Source organism: Hesperophylax consimilis, chromosome 29, assembly GCF_061612785.1.
Source record: "Hesperophylax consimilis isolate HC1 chromosome 29, BYU_Hcon_1.0, whole genome shotgun sequence".
Taxonomy (NCBI): domain Eukaryota; kingdom Metazoa; phylum Arthropoda; class Insecta; order Trichoptera; family Limnephilidae; genus Hesperophylax; species Hesperophylax consimilis.
This window is the reverse complement of record NC_142864.1, coordinates 5,651,376-5,672,751: the sequence shown is the minus strand read 5'-3', so window position 1 is coordinate 5,672,751 and position 21,376 is coordinate 5,651,376. Positions and strand designations below refer to the sequence as shown.

The window sequence follows — 21,376 nt, the reverse complement described above, 5'->3', positions numbered from 1 at the left end:
TTAGAGAACAGTCACTTACATCCAAATTCTTTGCAAGTTCGTTCAACAGCATCACTCCCCTCGTCATGCTGTGCTTTGCCAGGACGTCGGTTTTGCCTTTTGGTACTCTGAATAAGTCATGGTATCGACTTCGGCTGTAGTGGTCTGGTACATATAAATCATAGCATCCCAAGAAGAATGGGCTATCGATAAAATTGTTCCAAATTTTGACTAGACTTGCTTTCCGCCTAGTTTCCAGACTCACAGAATTAGTTTCCGCAAGTAAGTCGATATGGTGCATGAACCTAGGATAGGTTCCATGCATCCGCACATAGACATACCTGAGGAATTTCTTCTGGATTTGCTCTATCATATCAATGTACTTCTGGTGGTACGGTGCGCAAACATCCCTCCCATACTCCAGCTTGCTTCTCAGTATGCCATCGAACAATGCTAACATAGCATCTTGGTTATTGAACTGCTTGCATGTCCTAATGACGAACCCAAGAAGTTTGTAGCAAGACTGAGTGAGCTTCGATATATGGTATGGTAGTTGTTTGGCCGTTCGTCCTCTCTGCCTAACCCTGCGGAGAAACAGCGTGATGATTTTATTTATTATTTATTTATTTATTTATTGGATGATTTTTACAGCGCCGCTTTTGTGAAATATCACCTCAGGGGCGCTGTACAGTTAATGCAGATATTACAAAAAAATATATAAATATTACAAATTGAAATTGAAATTAAGTTAAATAAAATGAAGTACAGAAACAGGTGACACGGAGATGGAGAATCTGCTGCAAGAATCCTAGGTGGTGAGGAAACTGGACCAGCTGCTACAGCGAGAGAGTCCACCGCGTCCACCAACAGTGCCTGCACGAGGTACGTCATCCTTCCAGGTATGTGTCTGCTGCTAATAGAGCGCTGACACAATGTCCTCTCATGGATTCCAGACCTTGGCAGCACCGCTGTGACATTCGACGAAGGTAGAGGATGGAGACTCTGCAGCAAGAATCCCAGGTGGTGAGGAAACTGGACCAGCTACTGCAGCGAAAGAGTGCACCGCGCCACCAACAGTGCCAGCACGAGGTTCGTCATCCGTCCAGGTATGTGTCTGCTGCTAATTAAGCGCTGTCACAGTATCCTCACATAGATAACAAACCTTGGCAGCACCGCTGTGACGTTCGGAAAGTCCATCTCCTTGTACACTTGTTTCTGGTGATTATGTTAGTGGTGCATTGTTCCGCAATAAAAGGCGGCGGACGGGATAATAAATCACCTTGGGCACTTGTTAGGGCTTTCAGAGTTTCCAAGAATAACATTGAAAACATCTGGCGTACCTACAGTTACCGATTCTCGTCCCAAGTTCAACCTCAGCGAATTTAGAATATTTTTAGCACAATTTTCGATTATTCATTTTTGAAATACTGCACTCTAGTCACATTACTATTAAGTTCTGATTACTAATTAGTAAGTTAATTTAAAATGTTGATTCACTGATTTTTAAAATAACTTCAAAGGGATGTTGCCTCGTTTCCCTTGAAAATACTAAAAAAACACAAAGCGGTTGGAGACGGCATGACGCGTCCAGCTGCCACAAAGGGCGCTAACTTAACTAAGATTAGTTAGTTACTTTCTCTTGTGAACCCCACATATTTCTATCACCGACCACCACTGGAGAGATGGCTAGATGTGATCCCACGTGAATTTTCGCGATTAGTAAATAAAGCTATAACATGGGTCCAATAATTTTTATTGTAACAAAAAAATATTTTACATTTGTGTTGGACTTCATATCAATAATATTCAGAAAAAAAAAACACAAAATCATAAAAAATATCTCCACATTAATATATATAAATTCAATAATAATTGCTTTCATTATGTTAATATTTTTACATAATTTTATAAAAACTTTACATTATTATTATTATTACTAATTTCAAGCTGGGTGCAAATTACATAAATAATAATAATATTCTTAAATTAAACATAATTCATTTTAGTTATAAATTAAATTATTCAGGGAGATATTAGAAAATTTGGATGGAAGCTATTTTTATGTTTGGAATTATACACAATTATCATGAAAATCAAAAATATGCGAAACTAGGACTTTTTTTAAATATATTTGTATTATTAAAATAACACGGTACCCATTTTTTTACATTTTGACTATAATTTCAGTTGTCAAAAACGGAAAGTGTTTTTGAATTTTAGTCCCTTAAAAAACACATCCAAAGCATTAATTTTCACAAAATAAATAAGGACAATAATGCAGTTTTTTACTGTAAAAATCGCGATAAATTAAACTGTAATTTGTGGCGCTTTATCTGCATACCCCGTAGGGGCACAATTTTATTAGTATTAATAAATTAAAAACAATTAAATAAAGAATGAATGTTAATTTTTTTCTCATACAACTTTCTCAGTCAAATAAATAGGAAAAATAAATTTATTATTATTTATAAATAATATTTCCAACCCAACAGTCTTAATTTATTTTTAATAAATTGCTAATTGTTATTTATTGTTATTTTATTTCGTTTAATTCACAATCGGGACAAAATTCTAGAATGGTTTTTTAAATAAAATAACCGGAACGATTAATCATTTCACAATTTAAACAGATAAAATAATATACGGTGTATACACGGCACGTTTCAGAGTGGAAGATACTCTCAGTATCACCCTGTATTCAGAATTGAAACATCGCTTGAAATGGGTTTAGCCGTGTTTGGTGACCAGATCTAATTAGCCAGGTACTCCCCCATTTCCCTCCCCACTATTTTCAACCTCACAACATAACCCAATTATTGAAGATGCAATAGTCTAACGGCTCCCAACCTTCCCCTTCCCATCTCCTTCCTCTCCCCACTACCTTCATACCCCAATTGGGAATGCCATAGTTTCAATAGACTCTTTTGCAGTAAAAGCCATTTCAATTAAGTTTCATTCGGAATGGTTTTTTTCCACCAGGGCGATACTGAGAGTACCTACTAATTATCTATTCATTTTGACTGAAGTTACATATCAACATTTGTAAAATTATACATAACTTTTTAACGACGAATCTTAGTTTGTATACTAAAATAAACAAAACAAACTCTGCGTTCAATGCTGTTAATAATATGTATTCACCAATCAAACTGAGCAAAGGCTTAGTTAAAATCACCAGTCGGTATCACCAATGCGGCTAAGCATCATTTTCACTGAGCAGTTTACAAAGTTAAGCCATCCATCTGAGAGGAAGAACAGTTCATTTTGATCAATGTACCACAAACATTGGAATTAAGGCGATGCACTACGTAGTAATGCAAAATCATGTGTTTTTGGTTTGAAAATTTGGTCGCCTAGAAATGTTTCAGATGCTTAAATTAAATACTGCGAGTAGAATACATTCTGGCCTTTGAAATAATCGAGTATTTTTTAGATAAGTCTTTTTGTAAGCCCAGAAAAAATAATGTAAAGACCTATGAAAACTGCTTTAAAGTTCAAAATCTCCTACTTACGAACCCATTTTCGGTTATAATTTTATTGTATAATGTGGCAAATTAAGTTATTTATAAAATGAACGAAAAAAAATTAAATATTTATGCCTGAACATCCACAAAATAAAATAAAAGGCACTTTTTGGCCATGTTTTTTTCTTGCATAAATCAAAACAGGCGGATGGTGTTAAGCGGGAATTTAAACCTTATCGCCATCTACGTAGGGGTTGTTATTGATAGCGGCTCAATTTAAAATATTACACGACGTAGTGCATCGCCTTAAGTGTAACGCTCATTTTCGCACAACATAATTTAGCTTGTGCTCAATTTTGATTGGTGCATTGAATAAACAATGCTTAGAGAAAAGAAAATCCATCAATTTTCACACAACTTGGCGTGTGTTAAATATCGGTAGGTGAATGCGGTCGTCAAAATATTATAATTTTTTTTTATATTGCAAAAACCATTTTAGAATGAGCGTCCGGATGACGTGAATTCAAAAACACTGTAGTTATATATTTATATAGAGCTAGTTCTATATTATTTACATATTTACAGGACTTAGTTATATTATTGGGGAAATTAATACAGAAATATTTTTTCATAGTAATTAATCTATGAAATTATAATTGCTATTTAGAAGAATGAAAAAATAATTATGTATGTATTTAAAATGTATCAAAAATATGTAACAGGTATAATTTGAGATTTTCACGGCCAAAAGCATTATAGAAATTTATTTTTGGGCTATTATGCCGTGTCAGGGAAGATGTGTAACCGTACACATCAGATTCGATCGATTACATATCTGTCCTGATAACGGAGGCATCCCAACATGGCATAATGGCCCAAAAATAAATCACTATGTGTAACAGGTTCGAAAATTCTCCTTCTGAAGAGATAATGGACAGATAAACAATTTCCTTTACCTCTCCGGGGCCTAAGAGCCGAAAATTCTTATGTGAATTGGCAACATCAGTGTTCTTTCAGATCGTCAGTACAGATCACATCACTTCTGTGGATTTTATGTTCAGTGCATCGCTCACAAGATTTACAGCAGAAACAAAAAATATTTTTTTTCGTTATTAACCCCTCAATCTAATTTGTTCACGTTTGGGAATTGGGAATTTGGGAATTAATTTTTTTTTTAAATCAGTAATTTAGTTAGAAAAAACGCAAGTAAAACTTTTTTACGTTTGCATTAAAAAAAATTATTTTATTTCAACTAATAAAATTTCATAATTTTTTTCGGACACGTTCAGAAATATTTAATTAATTTGAATTTTATTGCAAAGCGGAAATAATCTGACCGTATGACAAAATATGCGAGACCTGAGGGGTTAAAATAAATATTTTAATTGCAAAAGAGAATTTCCCATTAATAATATATTACCACTTCACTATTCTTTAATTAATGTGATAATATTAAAAATGATGATAGAAAATTACTGATTAAAATATAAACTGCGTAATATAATAGACCTAAATAAATGTCAGTTAAATCATAACGTAAATGTATTATTATTTACAAAAATTTGTACAATTTTTTTTAATATTTTGGGGTCCGTAATTGATTTGCTTTTCAAATTGACAATAATAACAATAATGTACCATTTATATAAATTTGTAATCATCGATATAAAATTAATAAAAGTGGCTTCCAAACAGTGTTACACAATATTCGTCTTACTAATTAGATTCTTACACGCCAGTTCAACGTTGGTGTGGTAAAGCCGGCCTTGAGCCTGGTTTAAGACCGTTTTAACCATATAAACACAATGGTAATAGGTATGATTTTTGGGGTATTACGCCGTGTTGCTCTACCTCCTTATTTAGCCAACGTTTCACTCAACGTTTCGCTCAACGTACACTCAACGTTTCACTCAAAGTTTCACTCAACGTTTCACTCAACGTTTCACTCAAAGTTTCACTCAACGTTTCACTCAACGTTTCATTCAACGTTGAGCTCAATAGTTCTTGATATCTGGTAATTGACAACTACGCCAAATCTAAACACAGAAAACCATTTTAAATTATACTGTAATACCAGCTTTTAGAGGATTGGAGTTGGCAACACGGTATCATATCCACCTCACCACAGTCTTCCGAACTTCACTAATGCTGTTCGAAACATTGGCTAAAGAAGGGGGTAGCGCAACACGGCATAATACCCCAAAAATAAAACACTATAACCACGGTAACAAGTCAAGTTTTCACTGTTCTGACCTCACACGCCGCGTAATATTCACACCGCGTTTATAAGCGAGGCTGGTATATGTATCGATTAATCTTGCGCAACTGCACATAGCCATTGGAACTATGACATCCTCAATTTGGGGAGCGTAGTGAAGCCTAGCTATTCAGATCTGGTCACATTTTAAGAAATATTACTGAAGAGTCCTGATTGATCGGAACAAGTGGGACTATGACATTCCCAGTTTGGCGATTTGTAATTTTAAATTTGAAGGGGAAAGAGATGGGGAAGAGGAAGGTTGAGAAGTGCCCATTTCAGATCAGGTTATGTCAAATGGCTAAAGCCATTTCACGCATTGTTACGATTCTAAATGGTGGTCCTCTCATCAACGATCTCATTTTCCTATGTCTGATTTCGAACCTGCAATATCTGCTTCAGGAGTCAAGGAGCTTATCACTCACAGCCAATAACCACTTTCTCGTGTTTCTGTTTTGTTGTTAAAAAAAAAAAAAAAAACAGTGGGTTGTAAAAAAGGGGACCAACTGTGAATTACGGCACAAATTAAAAATAAATATTTATTTTAAGTTCAATTTATGTAATTATTCACAACTGACTTTCTTTTTAGACAATACTGGTATTGAATCACAATTTCTTCAATGATTATAATATTTATGCGTATCTTCTATTAATATAATTGAAAATTAAGTCTCTTTTCCATCGAAAAAATAAAATAAAAAATAGTGTATTCAACTTTCCGTTGGTAATTCAACACCTGCGGAACTTTTCCGTATATATCATATAATACTCGGCCATTTGTAGCAGTACATTGATAAGACGCATTGCATCATGCAAAGATAATAGAGACAAAGGGAGACACGGCGTAGAAGCGCGCAGACTGTCGCCTCGCTACGACCAAACTGCATGGACTGAAAGAGATACAGAGACGGAGCGCCTCTGCGCGTAAATGCTAGTCCATCTCCTTTGTATCTATTATCTATGCATGTCCACAATGCAAAATAATTTCCGATAGAGGCCATATCCGTTCAGTCATAACATAAAATATATAACTCAGTCAATGGATTACTGGGATACACTTATTCAAATCACAGGCTGCAAAACAATTAACTTTGTCATATTATTAGTCAGGTGGGCGGTCACTACTGCAAGTCATTCTCTTGGGGCTTGGAGGAGATACTTCCTTGACTCTCGGGGTGATATCTTTGACTTCTTTGACTTCCCTGGCTCTCGATGCGTCTTCTCGGATGCGGCTCGAGTCATCTTTGACTCGCGTCGCGTCCGATTGTCTTCGCGAGTCGTCATCTTTGACTTCTTTGACTCTGCTGGTGTCGTCTTTGACTCTGGAAGCTTCAGGTCTTCTTGAATCGGCGGTTTTGTCTCTGTATTTGTCACCGCCGTCTTTGTTGTGTTGTCCATTGCTGGTGCGGTGTTTGATGGAAGACGAAGAGCTTTTGTTGTGAGAGGAGTGGGAGGATCGGTGCCGATCGTGCGAAGACCTGTGACGATGTTTGCTGCTTGAATCTGAATGTTTCCTCGAATGATGCCTGTCGGAAGAATGACTCGACGTGGAGCTCTTTGACGAGATCTCACCGGGTTTAGGAGGTGAGGTCTTTACACCATCTGAACTATCTTTCCTTGCATCAGAACTGTCTTTTCTCGCATCTGAATGCTTAGAAGAATCATCTCTTTTACTCTCAGATTTAACAGAATCATTTTTCCTCTCATCTACGACACTTTTAATAGAATCTCCGCTGGATTTTCTACTATCCGTCCCATTGGATTCCGGCTTCTTCACGTCCGCTCCGTTCTGTATCTTCAACACGCACTTCTCTTCTTCTTTAACGTCGACTTTAGCGGTGGCACTTCCTATTATAGTTTCCGTCAAGCTTTTAATGGCTTCTGACGTCATCAAGCGTTTTAATTTGTTTTCATCTTGCAAGCCTTTCTCTTTCTCGGCTTTCTTCTCGGATCCTTTAGACTTCTCCTTGTCCCTGTTTGTTGAAGAATGGCTTGTACTTTTGGAAGTTGAATGAACAGAAGAGGAGCTTTTTTTGGGAGTGGAACTGCTGGAATTATGTTGGGGTTTGTCGAGGGTTCCCGTGGTGTGTGGGGTGGTTTCCAGAGTCTTGGCTTGAGGCAGATGTTTGTCCGCGGCCTCGGTGTGATCTTTCTTGTGGACTGTTCGAGCTTTGGCGTCGGCACTGTGGGAAGTGACCAATGCCCTCATCTCTATCTTGTCCTTTTGCTTAGAGGATGAAGAGGAATTTGTCCTTTTGCGGGATGCTGTGGAAGAAAGAAACGTATGAGACAATAGTATTCATATAAGTTTAACGTCATTCAACGGGTGTATTTTTTCATAAAAGGGGTGGTTACTTACAGTTGTGAGAATCAGTGGTGGCTACCGGAGGGGGGTTGCTGATCTCCTCGGGGGCACCTTCGCTGGGGGAAGATTCAGATTCGGGGTAGTACTGCTTCAGTCTGAGATGCCAGGCTAGCGGGCAGAAGGAAAACATTATTCATTATGTTTATCCACCTTCACAACATAATCAGGACCTCTTCGAGACATGCATTAATAAATCCCTTCGTTCAGCTCCTATCTTAATAAAAAAATCATTTTAAAAAAGATTACATTTCTAACGATTTTCTGTTCAGCGATTGAACAAAGTTTAACTTTAAAACATCAAGAAATTTACATAAATAACAAGGGATTTAGAACACATTGCAACTGAAAGAGATGGTAACTCACCAACGCTGGTGACTGCGGAGACAGTCCTGAACTGATGGATGATGTTTCTAGGCAGGAAATAGATGTCATTGTCTCTCAGCGGGAGGCGGGTGTAGCGAACGCCTTCGCGGCGCAGCTGGTTGAGCTTGGCCTCCTCTAACCTATTAAACGAACAATACAATGTTAAAACAAACAAGAAAATATAATGTCAGAAGCTGGAGCCCTGCAATTGCAGTGTTGAAGAATTGTGCGCATGCACGTTACGAAGCACTGCAATTGCAGTGTCAACCTTATACATTCATTTTGCCTTTGGATATTACTTCTACTGGGTTCGTTAAACACAAAACATGTGACATTATCAAGTATGGTATTGTCTTCATGTTGGCCTTACCAAAAACGTGTTTCTATTTATTGAATATTCTTGCCAGGTCCTGTGTGTTAAATGACACGGTCAAAGGATGGGTTGTTTTTATAGAATTTAAACAATTCATCAAATTTCAACATTCATTTGCAAGTTCTATGAATGTCCTATTCAAGTTCTGTTATGATATCATTATAGGCCAGTTACTTGACAGAAGTGAAATAATAACAGAACTTTCACAGAACTTGAAAATTAACTTAAATTTGAAGGACTGTTCAAATTCTCTGAAACAACCCGTCCTAAGTTAGGCAATTCATTTGCTAGGTTGACCGATTGACGATTTAGATTTAGATCTCGATTTGACAAAATGTCAATGGATATATTTATAGTTGCAGGACATTATTATGAGGTTTGAATGATCTGGCGGGAATCCATCACGATCGGGAGGGAGCGTAGATTTGTGTATCGATGTTTTGAACACAAATATGCGGCAGTGCATTGCACAAATGCACTAAGGACCGCCTCTGGATGCGAACAACAAGGGGTGGAGTCATTAAGTTACCAGTTGATGCACTGCGTGATGGGAGGTTCGTGCAGATCAAGTTGGAGGAGCTGAACCAGTTGTGGGAAGTCTGCGGCGTGGAAAGCCACCACATCCTTGGTGATACGGCCCGCCCCCGTAGCAGCGGTGGAACCCACTGACTTCAGAACACCTGAACACAAGCAAAGATTGTTTCTTCATTATAATTGAACGTATTATTGCATACATTTTTTAACAATATTAATTTAAGGTATTACTCATTTTGCAATGAAAAAATGCGCAAGTGAACGAACAGAGCTGGGTAAAAATAAATAGTGAAGTAGTCCTTAAGTCTTTAATGACTAAACTAACTAACTAAATATCCGCAGGGGTAGACAGAAGACGGACTGACAAACAACTCTGTCTTGGTACACACTCCTTGCCTCATTCACATTCATACATACTCTTCAATCTGAGGCGTCTCCGACTTCGTCTATCATTCACATTTGCGTCATATATTGTCCTTACACTCCTTTCTTCATTCATTCGTTCCACATGCACAAACCATCTGAGCTTCCCTTTCTTAATCTTACTAATTACGCTTACAACAGCCTTGCATTCTATCAAATCTCCACATTTCTCATACATGGTTTTACCACACATACGCCTCAGGAATCTCATTTCTACAGCATTCTGTCTACTTTTATCCTTCCTCTGCCAGTTCCATGCCTTTCTGCCAAACATCAGGTTTACTTCTTTGATAGGTTTTTTGTTAGCGCCTCAAGCAAAACTAGAAAATGAAGATAATGTTGGAAGCTCTTAAAAATGATGTAAGTTGACATGGTCGAATTAGCTCAGTGGTCAGATCAGCACTTGCCCGGGTAGGAAGAGGTCCTGGGCAGAGGTGGCCCGTGAATGAAATTGCCAGCAGTGCATTTCACTTTTAAAATGTACTTAGTGTGTAATTTAGGTGGAGAAAATTAATAAATGGGGCTACCAACTGCAATTCATTCTATTTACTATGTTAAATCTGTAAGCTAATTGATTAAGGCGATGCACTACGTCGTGTCATATTTTAAAATGAGCCGCTATCAATAACAACCCTTACGTAGATGGCGATAAAGTTTAAATTCCCACTCAACACCATCAGCCTGTTTTGATATGCAAGAAAAAAACATGGCCAAAAAGTGCCTTTTATTTTATTTTGTGGATGTTTAGGCATAAATATTTAATTTTTTACGATCATTTTATAAATAACTTAATTTGCCACATTATACAATACAATCATAACCGAAAATGTGTTCGTAAGTAGGAAATTTTGAACTTTAAAGCAGTTTTCATTGGCCTTATACATTATTTTTGATTATTTGACTTGATTATTTCAAAGGCCAAGATGTATTCTACTCGCAGTATTTAATTAAAGCATCTGAAACATTTCCATGCGACCAAATTTTCAAATCAAGAACACATGATTTTGCATTACTACATATGGCATCGCCTTAAATAATACTGCTACGTCAGCGTTCCCAAAATCATCTCAAGAGTAAAGGACACACAATTCATCGTTTAAAATATAGTGAAGCTGTTTGAATTCACCGCGCACGAGTTCCAATGTGTGAATGTCGTAGCGCTTACATCGTACATTAGTATTTCTAAGCGAATACATTCCAGACGAATTGGATTACGCATGATCAAAGTGATGCCAAATTCACTCGCCGTCAAGGCCCTTCGATAATGCACGGAGGGAGTTACATCTCTGCACTGCTCTAACACATGATTTGACATTAAGAGTGTAATCTGTCTCGCTCATGTAACCGTTTCGGCTGATCGGGCTGTCTTTATATCGCCCGATGCTGTTTCAGTAGTATGGTAAAAAATGGTTCTGTGCATATCGGAGTATGCACGACCCGTCTGCTTTTGCACGGGAGTCTTGTACTAGAAGATAGCTCAAATAATGAGCGGGCGAGAATTACGACTGGAGCGTACTTTTGTACATCGATGACTGAGGCACAGATGTCATTGTAAGTTGGTATGTGAAGACTAAAGTCAAGCAGTGAAACCGCCTCTGGTCCTGGGTTCAATTCCCAGACGCAATTGAATCTTTTTATGTTTCATAGGGGCCGTTCAAGTATTATGTAAGCACTATAGGGGGCAGGGGGGTCTTTGCTTTGCTTATTTTTGATGACATGGGGGGGTGGGGGGGTCGAGATAGTGATTAGGTCAGCACTGCTCAGCAGCAGTAATTTTTTTTTACACATTGGCAACCCACACATTGTCTATGTTTGAAAACCGAATACATATTCGGAGATTCCCACAAATAATTAATACGTTTAGGTACTCGCTTAAAAAACAGAATACATTAACAGAAAAATGCATATAGGTACCAATTTTTACGTAAGCATGGGAGGGGGGGGGGGGGGTAAGAGCTTTGCTTACTTTTGGTGACAAGGGGGAAGAGGGGGTAAATAATTGTAATAAATCTGCTTACGTAATACTTGAACGGCCCCTTATCTTTCATTTGAAAGTCGCTGAGTTTCAGCTCGATCGGATGTTGTGAAGTGGATTAATTTCCACTCCAAGATTTACATTCATTCATTCAGGCATGAATGCAAATAATGCAAAAACCATCGGGAAATGTCCTCAGTGAAAGACTTAACAAAGATCTACGTGGCTCTTAGCCAATCACTCTTAGAATACGGTATTATCGAATGGGGCAGTGCAAGTGACTATCCTAAAATCACTCATCACTTGAAACCCAAAAGCCATAGTGAAAATTATTCTAAAAGTCCCTGTAAGAATCCCTGACAATATCTCCAACATACTTAACATCATGTCACTTGAACAACTTTATTATAAAAAAAATACTCCTTTACATTCATAAATACAAAACCCAAGAAATAACAACCAACACTTATACTGGGTTTTCCAATAAGAGGTTTTATTTTGAATAGCCCGCTATTTCGGTAGATGTTACTTTTGAAGCTGTCATTTTTTGACAGTTTACAAGTAGAAACTACGCCATTAATAAAAATGGAACGATACACGTTTCAACAATTTATTTATTTATTTATTTATTTATTAAACGCCATAAAACGCTTTTACAGTAATGTGAAACATTGGATTATAAGTACACAGTTCAGGGCTGTCAGAGACTTGACAATTAGAAATAGCATTTTTCATTAAAATAATACATCCACAAGCAGTTTTTATTGATGTTATACATTTCACATATATGTATATATGTGGAATGTATATGTATAGAACACCATGCATTGAAATTATTAAAATTCACTTGAGTGAATCAAATGCAAATCATCTTGAGTGATGAGGCCCATTTCCACCTCGGTGGCTTCGTCAACAAGCAAAATTATCGCATCTGGGGCACGGAAAACCCATGAGTTATTGTTGAAAAGCCTCTCTATCCTCAACGTGTGACTGTTTGGTGCGGTTTATGATCTGACGGAGTCATTGGACCTTACTTTTTCGAAAATGAGGCTGGAGCAACAGTTACGCTGAATGGATTACGCTATCGAGAGATGATTAATGATTTTTTATGGCCGGAATTGGATGGTATTGATCTGGACAACGTTTACTTTCAACAAGACGGCGCTACGTGCCACACAAGCAACGAAACCATTGATCTTTTACGATTGAATATCAAAATAACACCTCTTATTGGAAAACCCTGTATTAGAAACACTAGATCTTAGGGTCAAAAACGGTTCCATGATAACTCCTCAAAATGACAATTCAACACAACTTTAAAAGGTGGTAATAAACAAAAACTAGGTTAAATAGTTATATATGTAGCCTATTTAACCTCGTTTTTGTTTCATAACTTTATAACACTTTTTATAGGTGTATTGAATCGTTATTTTGACGAGTTATCCGGTCACAGTCAAAAACATATCCAAAAAGCAAATACAACATTTGGGCAAAAAGCTTCCTATACTAGGGTACCAAACTCTACAACAAAATCCCACTCTCATTCAAAGCTCACAACAATATTATAACATTTAAATCTCAAATGAAAAGGTTGGATACCAAACATAGGGATATCAGAAATACATAATATACTGACACCAATACAGACTGAAATACACCATGTAATATATTTATTTCAGAAACAATACTATTTCATATTTTATTTTTGGAATCACTTATGAGTAAAACTTCAAATTGTAATTGACATATTTTTTTTTTTTAAAAAAGAAAGACAAACATTCCCGGGTTACGAATAACCTGACAATATTTGAAAATCTCCTACTGCCACCACAGAAAGCTGAAAATGTTACTTGTGTTGTGATGGTGGACTTAGCCAGCCGAGGAATCAAACACACTACGCCTGAGTGGGACCCAAACGCGATGTCAACTCGGCCACTGACCGGTCAATAATTAATTATCTATTTTATATGTTTATAATTACTCTATAACATCCATACTACAAAATTGCAATAATATGTAAATGAAATCCTCAGCACGGGAGATCCCAGTGATGATATCATTATCTATATTTGTTAAAAAAAAGAAAGTTAATAAAACAATTATTATTATTATTCACAAAAACATAAAAATCAAATATATATGTATTTTCAAAATGCTCAAATTTGCATAATGCATATCCGATGCCTAGTTATCAATTTGGTGGAAAGAAACTTTTGAAAATTATCAGTGTCAAAAACGCAAATGAAAATACTGTCCGTGCTTTACCCTTGTAAATAAAGTAAAGTCCTTACCGACAGCAGCGGTTGTGATCCTGTCCAGCCCGTGTCCCACGTGGTCCGCGTGTGCACGTGTCCTGTCCTCAAACAGGGTCTCCCTCGCCTCGCTCCAGCGGGGTAGGTATTGCAGGTTGCGCAGCTCATTTATGCCAGCCCTGGATACAAATAAACAACAGTGTTAGGTTAGGTTAGTAAGGGGTAGTACACTTACCCCAAACAAGGGTTTTGTGCGATATCAAAGTTTTTTTTTACACATACTCTATAATTTAGGTTAGCCTAGAAACCTTATATGGTAATTGATTTGCATTTAAAAACAATTATCCCTGTTGTAAATTTAAAATTATTTCAGTGTTGTCACCTTAATGATGTAATTATGGATGCACTTTTAAATAGGAATATGCAGTAACAATTATTCATACATATTATTTCTTACTTTTTAAACATCTTTTGTATTTATCTCGAAATAGTATTAAAAAAAAGTCGCTATCCGCGTCTGTCGTTCATCTAATATACACAATGGATTTTTATAGGGTTTTCACTATCATTTAGAGAATTTCTTCCGAAAGGTTTATGTATACAATACATGTATATTATATTTGTAGAACGTAGAAAAAAGTCGATGTTTTGTAATCAAGTCGAAAAAAAAATTCAGGTGCTTACAATGCTAACGCTGGCTAAACCTTATGAGAAACATCAAAATAATGCACAAAGTGTAGTTATCTTGGTGTACTAAATAAAAGTCACAGTTTATTCAGTTGTAACGTTTATTCAAGAAAGCACAAATAGCAATTACTACACACACGAAAGCGCGTTTATTTTAAGAGATGGTGCGAGAATTATTTTAGCGTGGAATGCTAGTGATTAACTGGGTCAAGGTTACAAGCGCGGCGCTACACTGTTGGCTGACTGATGACTCACTGACTCGCTGAGTCGGGCCTATTTATATAGCCAAGCCGACGGCGGCAGTAGCTTAGCGAGACCGCTGGTAAACTGCCTGCTACTCGCTGGATCTCGACGTTTCGATAATGCTTTAATTATGCCTAGGCGATTGTCTAGAACCTTCTGGCAGATGCGCGTAATGTCTAGACGGCTCGATGTACCTACTGGGCGAGCGCCGCCGGGCGCGGTTAAGTAGGTAGGCGCTCATTGTGCTATAATAACAAGTGGTAGGAAATGTGATAATGTTATACATATAAAATTCGACGCATCTCCACAGAGTTCTAGGCTTAATGCATCTTACATTGGCCGTCCTTCCGGAACGTTCTAGTAGTATCGATCGCTAAAAAAGGAATAGTACATCTTACAAAGGGCGGCAGAAAAGTCCAAAATGGTACATGTCTATCACGTCAGCTAGTTTAGTGATAAATTGAAGATGTCCACCGACTCTGCATAATTATTTCCCTCCATTCATATTATATTATGGTAGTTAGTCCCGGAATTTTTGCACTGAATAAACCCGACTTCTAGTATTTCGTAATGGAGTCTTTATCAATACCAGCAATTCTGCACTAAAAAATGCATCATTTAGAATTTTATACAGAAATACCAAGTCAGTGAAAATCCTTCTGCCCCATAGACATATGAATATTAGTAGACCTGCCCTAAGTGATTAAAAGCGTATTATTCCCCACTCCCCATACCGGTTCCATTGGAGCCGGCTGGGCTCGCGTATGGCTTCCCGTGAATCTTGAGAATGTGACATCATCATTCTTGTTCGAACCAGCGTCGAGCTATGGTCGAGGCATTTTACGAAATAACACGGCAAAATGGTGGCTTGTGATATGAAAACTTGTAAAAATAGATGTGAAAAAGAGAATAAACCCAATTGTCGTATTACATTCCATATGTAAGCATTATTTTAAGCTTATTCACATCGTATAATATAAATCAGTTGTAGAAACATATACTATCACATCGAGATACATCTGGACGCAAAATACAAAGCCGTTTGCATAAGAATCAGGGATGTGCCTTCGCCTTTTGCGCTTTAGGTACCACGTGTTAGGTACGCGCTTGTTTCGTATGTACGGTACTGCTGGAACGAGAAGGAGTGCATATCATGTAATGCGCTAGGTTATACCGAGTGGCGATGTGTGATAGAAAATCATGTTTTTTGTTTTTAATTGAAAAAGTGTCATCGGAAGGCAAAATGATGTCCAATTTTTTACTCCAAATACTCTTAGGACGGGTTGTTTCGGAGAACTTGAACAATTCTTCAAATTTCAAAGTTAATTTTCAAGTTCTGTGAAAGATATTTTTAAGTTCTGTTTTTATTTCAGTTCTGTCAAGCAACTAGCCTATAATTATATAATAACAGAATTTGAATAGGACTTTCACAGAACCCGTTAATGAACGTTGAAATTTGATGAATTGTTCAAATTCTCCGAAACAACCCGTCCTTAGGAATCGCTGGTAAAAACTGTGTGTATATAATTTCATTTGTTTTTTTAGTTGTTTTACTTTTCTTTCTTAAAGATTTCAATATTTTATTATTAATAGGAACATAGCGGTTGTGACAACCCTCCAACATTGGTCGAATGTAGCGATTCTCAAGTGTGCGCATCGTTGTTACTGGGAAGTAAATTATGAACACTTATAAAAGTGTCTTAACTAAATACGTAAACAAAATATTCGACTCTGAAAATAGAAGAAATTTTTTTTGCCGAATTTGGACTTCGCAAATTTGTTCATAACGTGGCGAGTAATTTGCGCTCCCATGTAAAAATGTCTATTCATTTAAAAGCAGATTTTACTTTTAAGAACTAAATGGTGATATTATAATGCGAGATGCCTATATACTGTCAGATTGATTTATTGACGAATCACAGTCAGCTTTACCTCCTTCGTTCTTCAACAGTTGATTTTACCCCTCACCTTTAATTTCTAGTCTATATATTCATATGTCTGTGTTCTGCCCCCAATTTAGGCATATTCAAATCATTTAAAAGAGAGTTGTAATTCAACGTAAGGTGAGCCATTTTTGAAAATTTTTATGTTTGCATAGAAAATTTTAGTATTTCAAAAATTATACGTTTACTTTTAATAACTAGCTGTACCCCGCCACGCGTTGCTGTTGCTCAGTCCGTATGTGCAGATAGAGTAACAATAGTGCATGTTGCTTTTACGTCCAACAGATGGCGCTGTTTTTACCTGTCACAGGTGACATCTATATAATGTAGGTGAATAAAAACACGCGCGTATTCGAATGCAACGTTGTGTCAAATTTTTAAAGCAATCGGCGAAGTACTTTCAGAGATTTAAGATTTTGAACAAACAAACATTTATATTTTTATTTATATAGATAATAAAATTGGAAATAGTATTTGGATACATTCAGAAATACTCCATTTATTAGTGGTTAATACAAATAGGTTAGCATTAGATTTGTCTTTAGTGAAATAATGATATAATAACCTTCTTTTTTTGATAGGACTTCGTCCCAACTCTGCGGTAGGAACAAGTTGCTCTCCGGGCCTTATCCAGAGGATGGGTCCATCATTACTCTCCTTAGGCTCCATCTCCACTACCGACATGCTGCCCCACGGCATGGTCTGAAACAACAAAATAAATGCAATCAATTTAACAGTTAAGGCGATGCCATACGTAGTAATTCAAAATCATGTGTTTTTGGTTTGAAAATTTGGTCGCCTAGAAATGTTTCAGATGCTTTAATTAAATGCTGCGAGTAGAATACATTTTGGCCTTTGAAATAATCGAGTATTTTTTGGAAAAGTCTTTTTATAAGCCCAGAAAAAAATAATGTAAAGGCGTATGAAAACTGCTTTAAAGTTCAAAATCTCCTACTAACGAACCCATTTTCGGTTATGATTTTATTGTATAATGTGGCAAATTAAGTTATTTATAAAATGATCGAAAAAAAAATATTTATGCCTGAACATCCACAAAATAAAATAAAAGGCACTTTTTAGCCATGTTTTTTTCTTGCATAAATCAAAACAGGCGGATGGTGTTAAACGGGAATTTAAACCTTTTCGCCATCTACGTAAGGGTTGTTATTGATAGCGGCTCAATTTAAAATATTACACGACGTAGTGCATCGCCTTAACCTGTTGAACAACGGACAGGAAAAAGTCCAAATATCTTCAACTGCAGGACAAGAATTTGCAGAACTGTGTGAAAATTACACTGATGAGTTTTGATCAAATGTCAGACCAAAAACTATGATTTATGTATTTTTGCGAATGTTTTCTGTTTACTAGATAATGTACGATACTATTTCATGTTTATATCATAAAACGATTCCCCAGAACGTTTGAAGAAATGGTACTCGAGACTGGCCAAAACCAAGATTCCTCTAGAGACAGATGGAGTTTATGAACTCAGCTGTTCCGGATGTGACAAGGTTTATGTAGGCCAGACAGAACGGACGATCTCCAAAAGGATATCATAACACTTTCGAGCATGTAAACTCGACCATCCTGACAAATCGGCAATCGCCGAGCATTTAATTGAAGCCGGCCATTACTTTTGATTTGTTCCCAAGTCATGGAGAGATCCAAAACGCATAGAGCACGCCTAATTATGGAGGCAATTTAAATTCATAAAAATCTCATCAACGTTAATAAAGGCGACGGGGCTCAGTAGCTCTTGGTATCTGGTAATTGACGGCTACAACAAAACTAAACACAGTAAACCATTTTAAATTTTACTGTTATACCAGCTCTTAGAGGATTGGAGATGGCACCACAGTATCGCTTCTGAATACATAAGAACACACAACACAATTTTCGTTTACACATCTGCCCTGATGAAGGATACTGTAATGCTGTATGAAATGTTGGATAAAGGAGGTTGTGCAACACGGCATAATACCCCAAAAATAAACCATTATAATGCTTTTGACTGTGGAAATCTCAAATCATATCCAAAGACATTTATAAGAGATATTTATAACGGTGATAACATTTATAAGAGATATTTATAACGGTGATAATATTTATAAGAGATATTTATAACGGTGATAACATTTATAAGAGATATTTATAACGGTGATAATATTTATAACGGTGATAATATTTATAACGGTGATAACATTTATAAGAGATATTTATAACGGTGATAATATTTATAAGAGATATTTATAACGGTGATAACATTTATAAGAGATATTTATAACGGTGATAATATTTATAACGGTGATAATATTTATAACGGTGATAATATTTATAACGGTGATAACATTTATAAGAGATATTTATAACGGTGATAATATTTATAAGAGATATTTATAACGGTGATAACATTTATAAGAGATATTTATAACGGTGATAATATTTATAACGGTGATAATATTTATAACGGTGATAACATTTATAAGAGATATTTATAACGGTGATAATATTTATAAGAGATATTTATAACGGTGATAACATTTATAAGAGATATTTGGAACGGTGATAACATTTATAAGAGATATTTATAACGGTGATAACATTTATAAGAGATATTTATAACGGTGATAATATTTTTAAGAGATATTTATAACGGTGATAACATTTATAAGAGATATTTAGAACGGTGATAACATTTATAAGAGATATTTATAACAATGACTTACCATCCTGAGGAATGGGTTGGACTCGAGCATGTTGAGCAGCTCGGGGAAGAAGCCGCCAACTTCCTCGTGCACGGTGCCGACCAGAGATATCTGGTGCAGCGGCCCGCAGCGGAACGTGCCCATGGAGTAGGTCTGCTCCACCTTTGAGGGTATCAGACAACAGTTAGGATGGGATGTTACTACAACAGCGCTTTCAAAATCATTTAACTATTATTATGAGCGTAGCATAAAGAAGAACAGAAGAAATGTAAGCGCGTTTCGTGATTCAAAAATTCCCAGGCATCGTCCGGAAAAAAGCGATCGTGTGGTTACAAGCCACCAAAGAATGCTAGTTTACTACTTTTAAATCACGCCCTTTCTGCTAACAGTAAGAAAGATACGTCTGCACCCCTTCAATTCAATTTAGTTTAATATTTTAATAACATTTACAAAATTGTTCATTTTAGTGAGTTTTTAAATACATTTGTGATGAAGAATTATTACATAAATATAAACAATGGGTATATCAACTAAATATATGTCCATATCCAAATTGATTCTGTTCAAAAGCAAGATAGCTCTCCCCACTGGTATGATCATTGGCAAGTTAGTCCTGCAGGCTGGGAGACAACTGTCTAAGCTGTCGGTGACGTAGATAACCATCGGTAACACAGAAATAAATGCTCTCCATGATAAATGAGTTTATACAGTAGAACCTTGTTAATTCGAAATCCAGCGGACATCAAAAACCAAATTTCGAATTAACAAATTCCCACGTAATTCAAAATTTTATAAAAAAATTTTTTTAAAAGACGCCGAAAATCGAGTCCCTCGTTTGCCCTTTCAAATTCGGGTATTATCTTTGGAGAAAATTCGTATTAATACGAATTATTCCCCTTTAAATCGAATTTTCGCAGCCGATTACCGCCGCGGTCAGTCTTTCAAGTTCAGTTATTACAAGTAAATTTGTAAAAATACCACACATTTCCGTGTAAATCAAATTTTCGCGACCGGCCCTTTAAATTCGGATATTAGAAATAAATTTGTAAAAATACAATATATTTAAGCGAAAATAAAAATTTCGCGGACGATTTACGTCGAGGCCGACCTTTAAATTTTTAATTCAAAGTAAATTCGTAAAACTACGACATATTTCGGCGCAAAATGAATTTTCTAGGGCCCTTCAAACTCGGATATTCGAAATAAATTGGAAAAAAATACAACTTTCCAGTGTAAATCGATTCAGATTTACAAAATAATAGTACTAATTAAGACCATGTATAACCACGTAAAAATACAATTTTGGGCGTTTTACCGCCACGGCTGTCTTTTAGATTCAGATTTACAAAATTTTATGATTAATTTTCGCAAAAATCGAATTTTTTCGAATTACACAAACAAATTTTTGTGCGCAGACAAAAATCAATTTCAAATTAATGAATTTCTAATTAAAAAACCATTTTGTATGAATGTATATGAGGATATTTTGATCGAATTAAGCATTTGTTAGAATTATGGGGGTTCTACTGTATCCACTTATTATCAACGAATCACTGAAGAAATGTGTATATCCCTTCTGACCCGTAGATAGTTTATACCGAACGTACCTAACAGAAAGTCGGTAGGATAGAACCACAGGGTCGCCACATTCCCTCATGCAGAGAAATCTTATTTCTTCTGAACTCTCTCCAACATGAGCTGGTGTGGACTTCAAATTACCGACCCACTTTCTCCACTACTCCCTACGAATTGAATAACATTATGAGAACCCTCCTGGTTAAAGCTAAGCAGTAAGTTCGTAATATCCTTG

At 36.4% G+C, this 21,376-nt stretch overlaps 1 protein-coding gene across 1 annotated transcript in view; it reads right to left on the bottom strand.

Moving 5' to 3' along the window:
- Window positions 1-2,008: 2,008 nt before the first annotated feature.
- The window catches only part of LOC149409814 (uncharacterized), a 50,500-nt gene continuing 31,132 nt past the window's right edge, over window positions 2,009-21,376 (bottom strand). The window contains exons 6-12 of the mRNA XM_089649119.1: window positions 19,588-19,728; window positions 17,424-17,560; window positions 14,025-14,164; window positions 9,331-9,481; window positions 8,429-8,568; window positions 8,060-8,173; window positions 2,009-7,965 (exon numbers count right to left, since the gene is read on the bottom strand). Of these exons, the coding sequence (XP_089505245.1) occupies window positions 6,803-7,965; window positions 8,060-8,173; window positions 8,429-8,568; window positions 9,331-9,481; window positions 14,025-14,164; window positions 17,424-17,560; window positions 19,588-19,728 (1,986 nt within the window). The 3' untranslated portion in view covers window positions 2,009-6,802. The remainder of the gene's footprint in view (window positions 7,966-8,059; window positions 8,174-8,428; window positions 8,569-9,330; window positions 9,482-14,024; window positions 14,165-17,423; window positions 17,561-19,587; window positions 19,729-21,376) is intronic.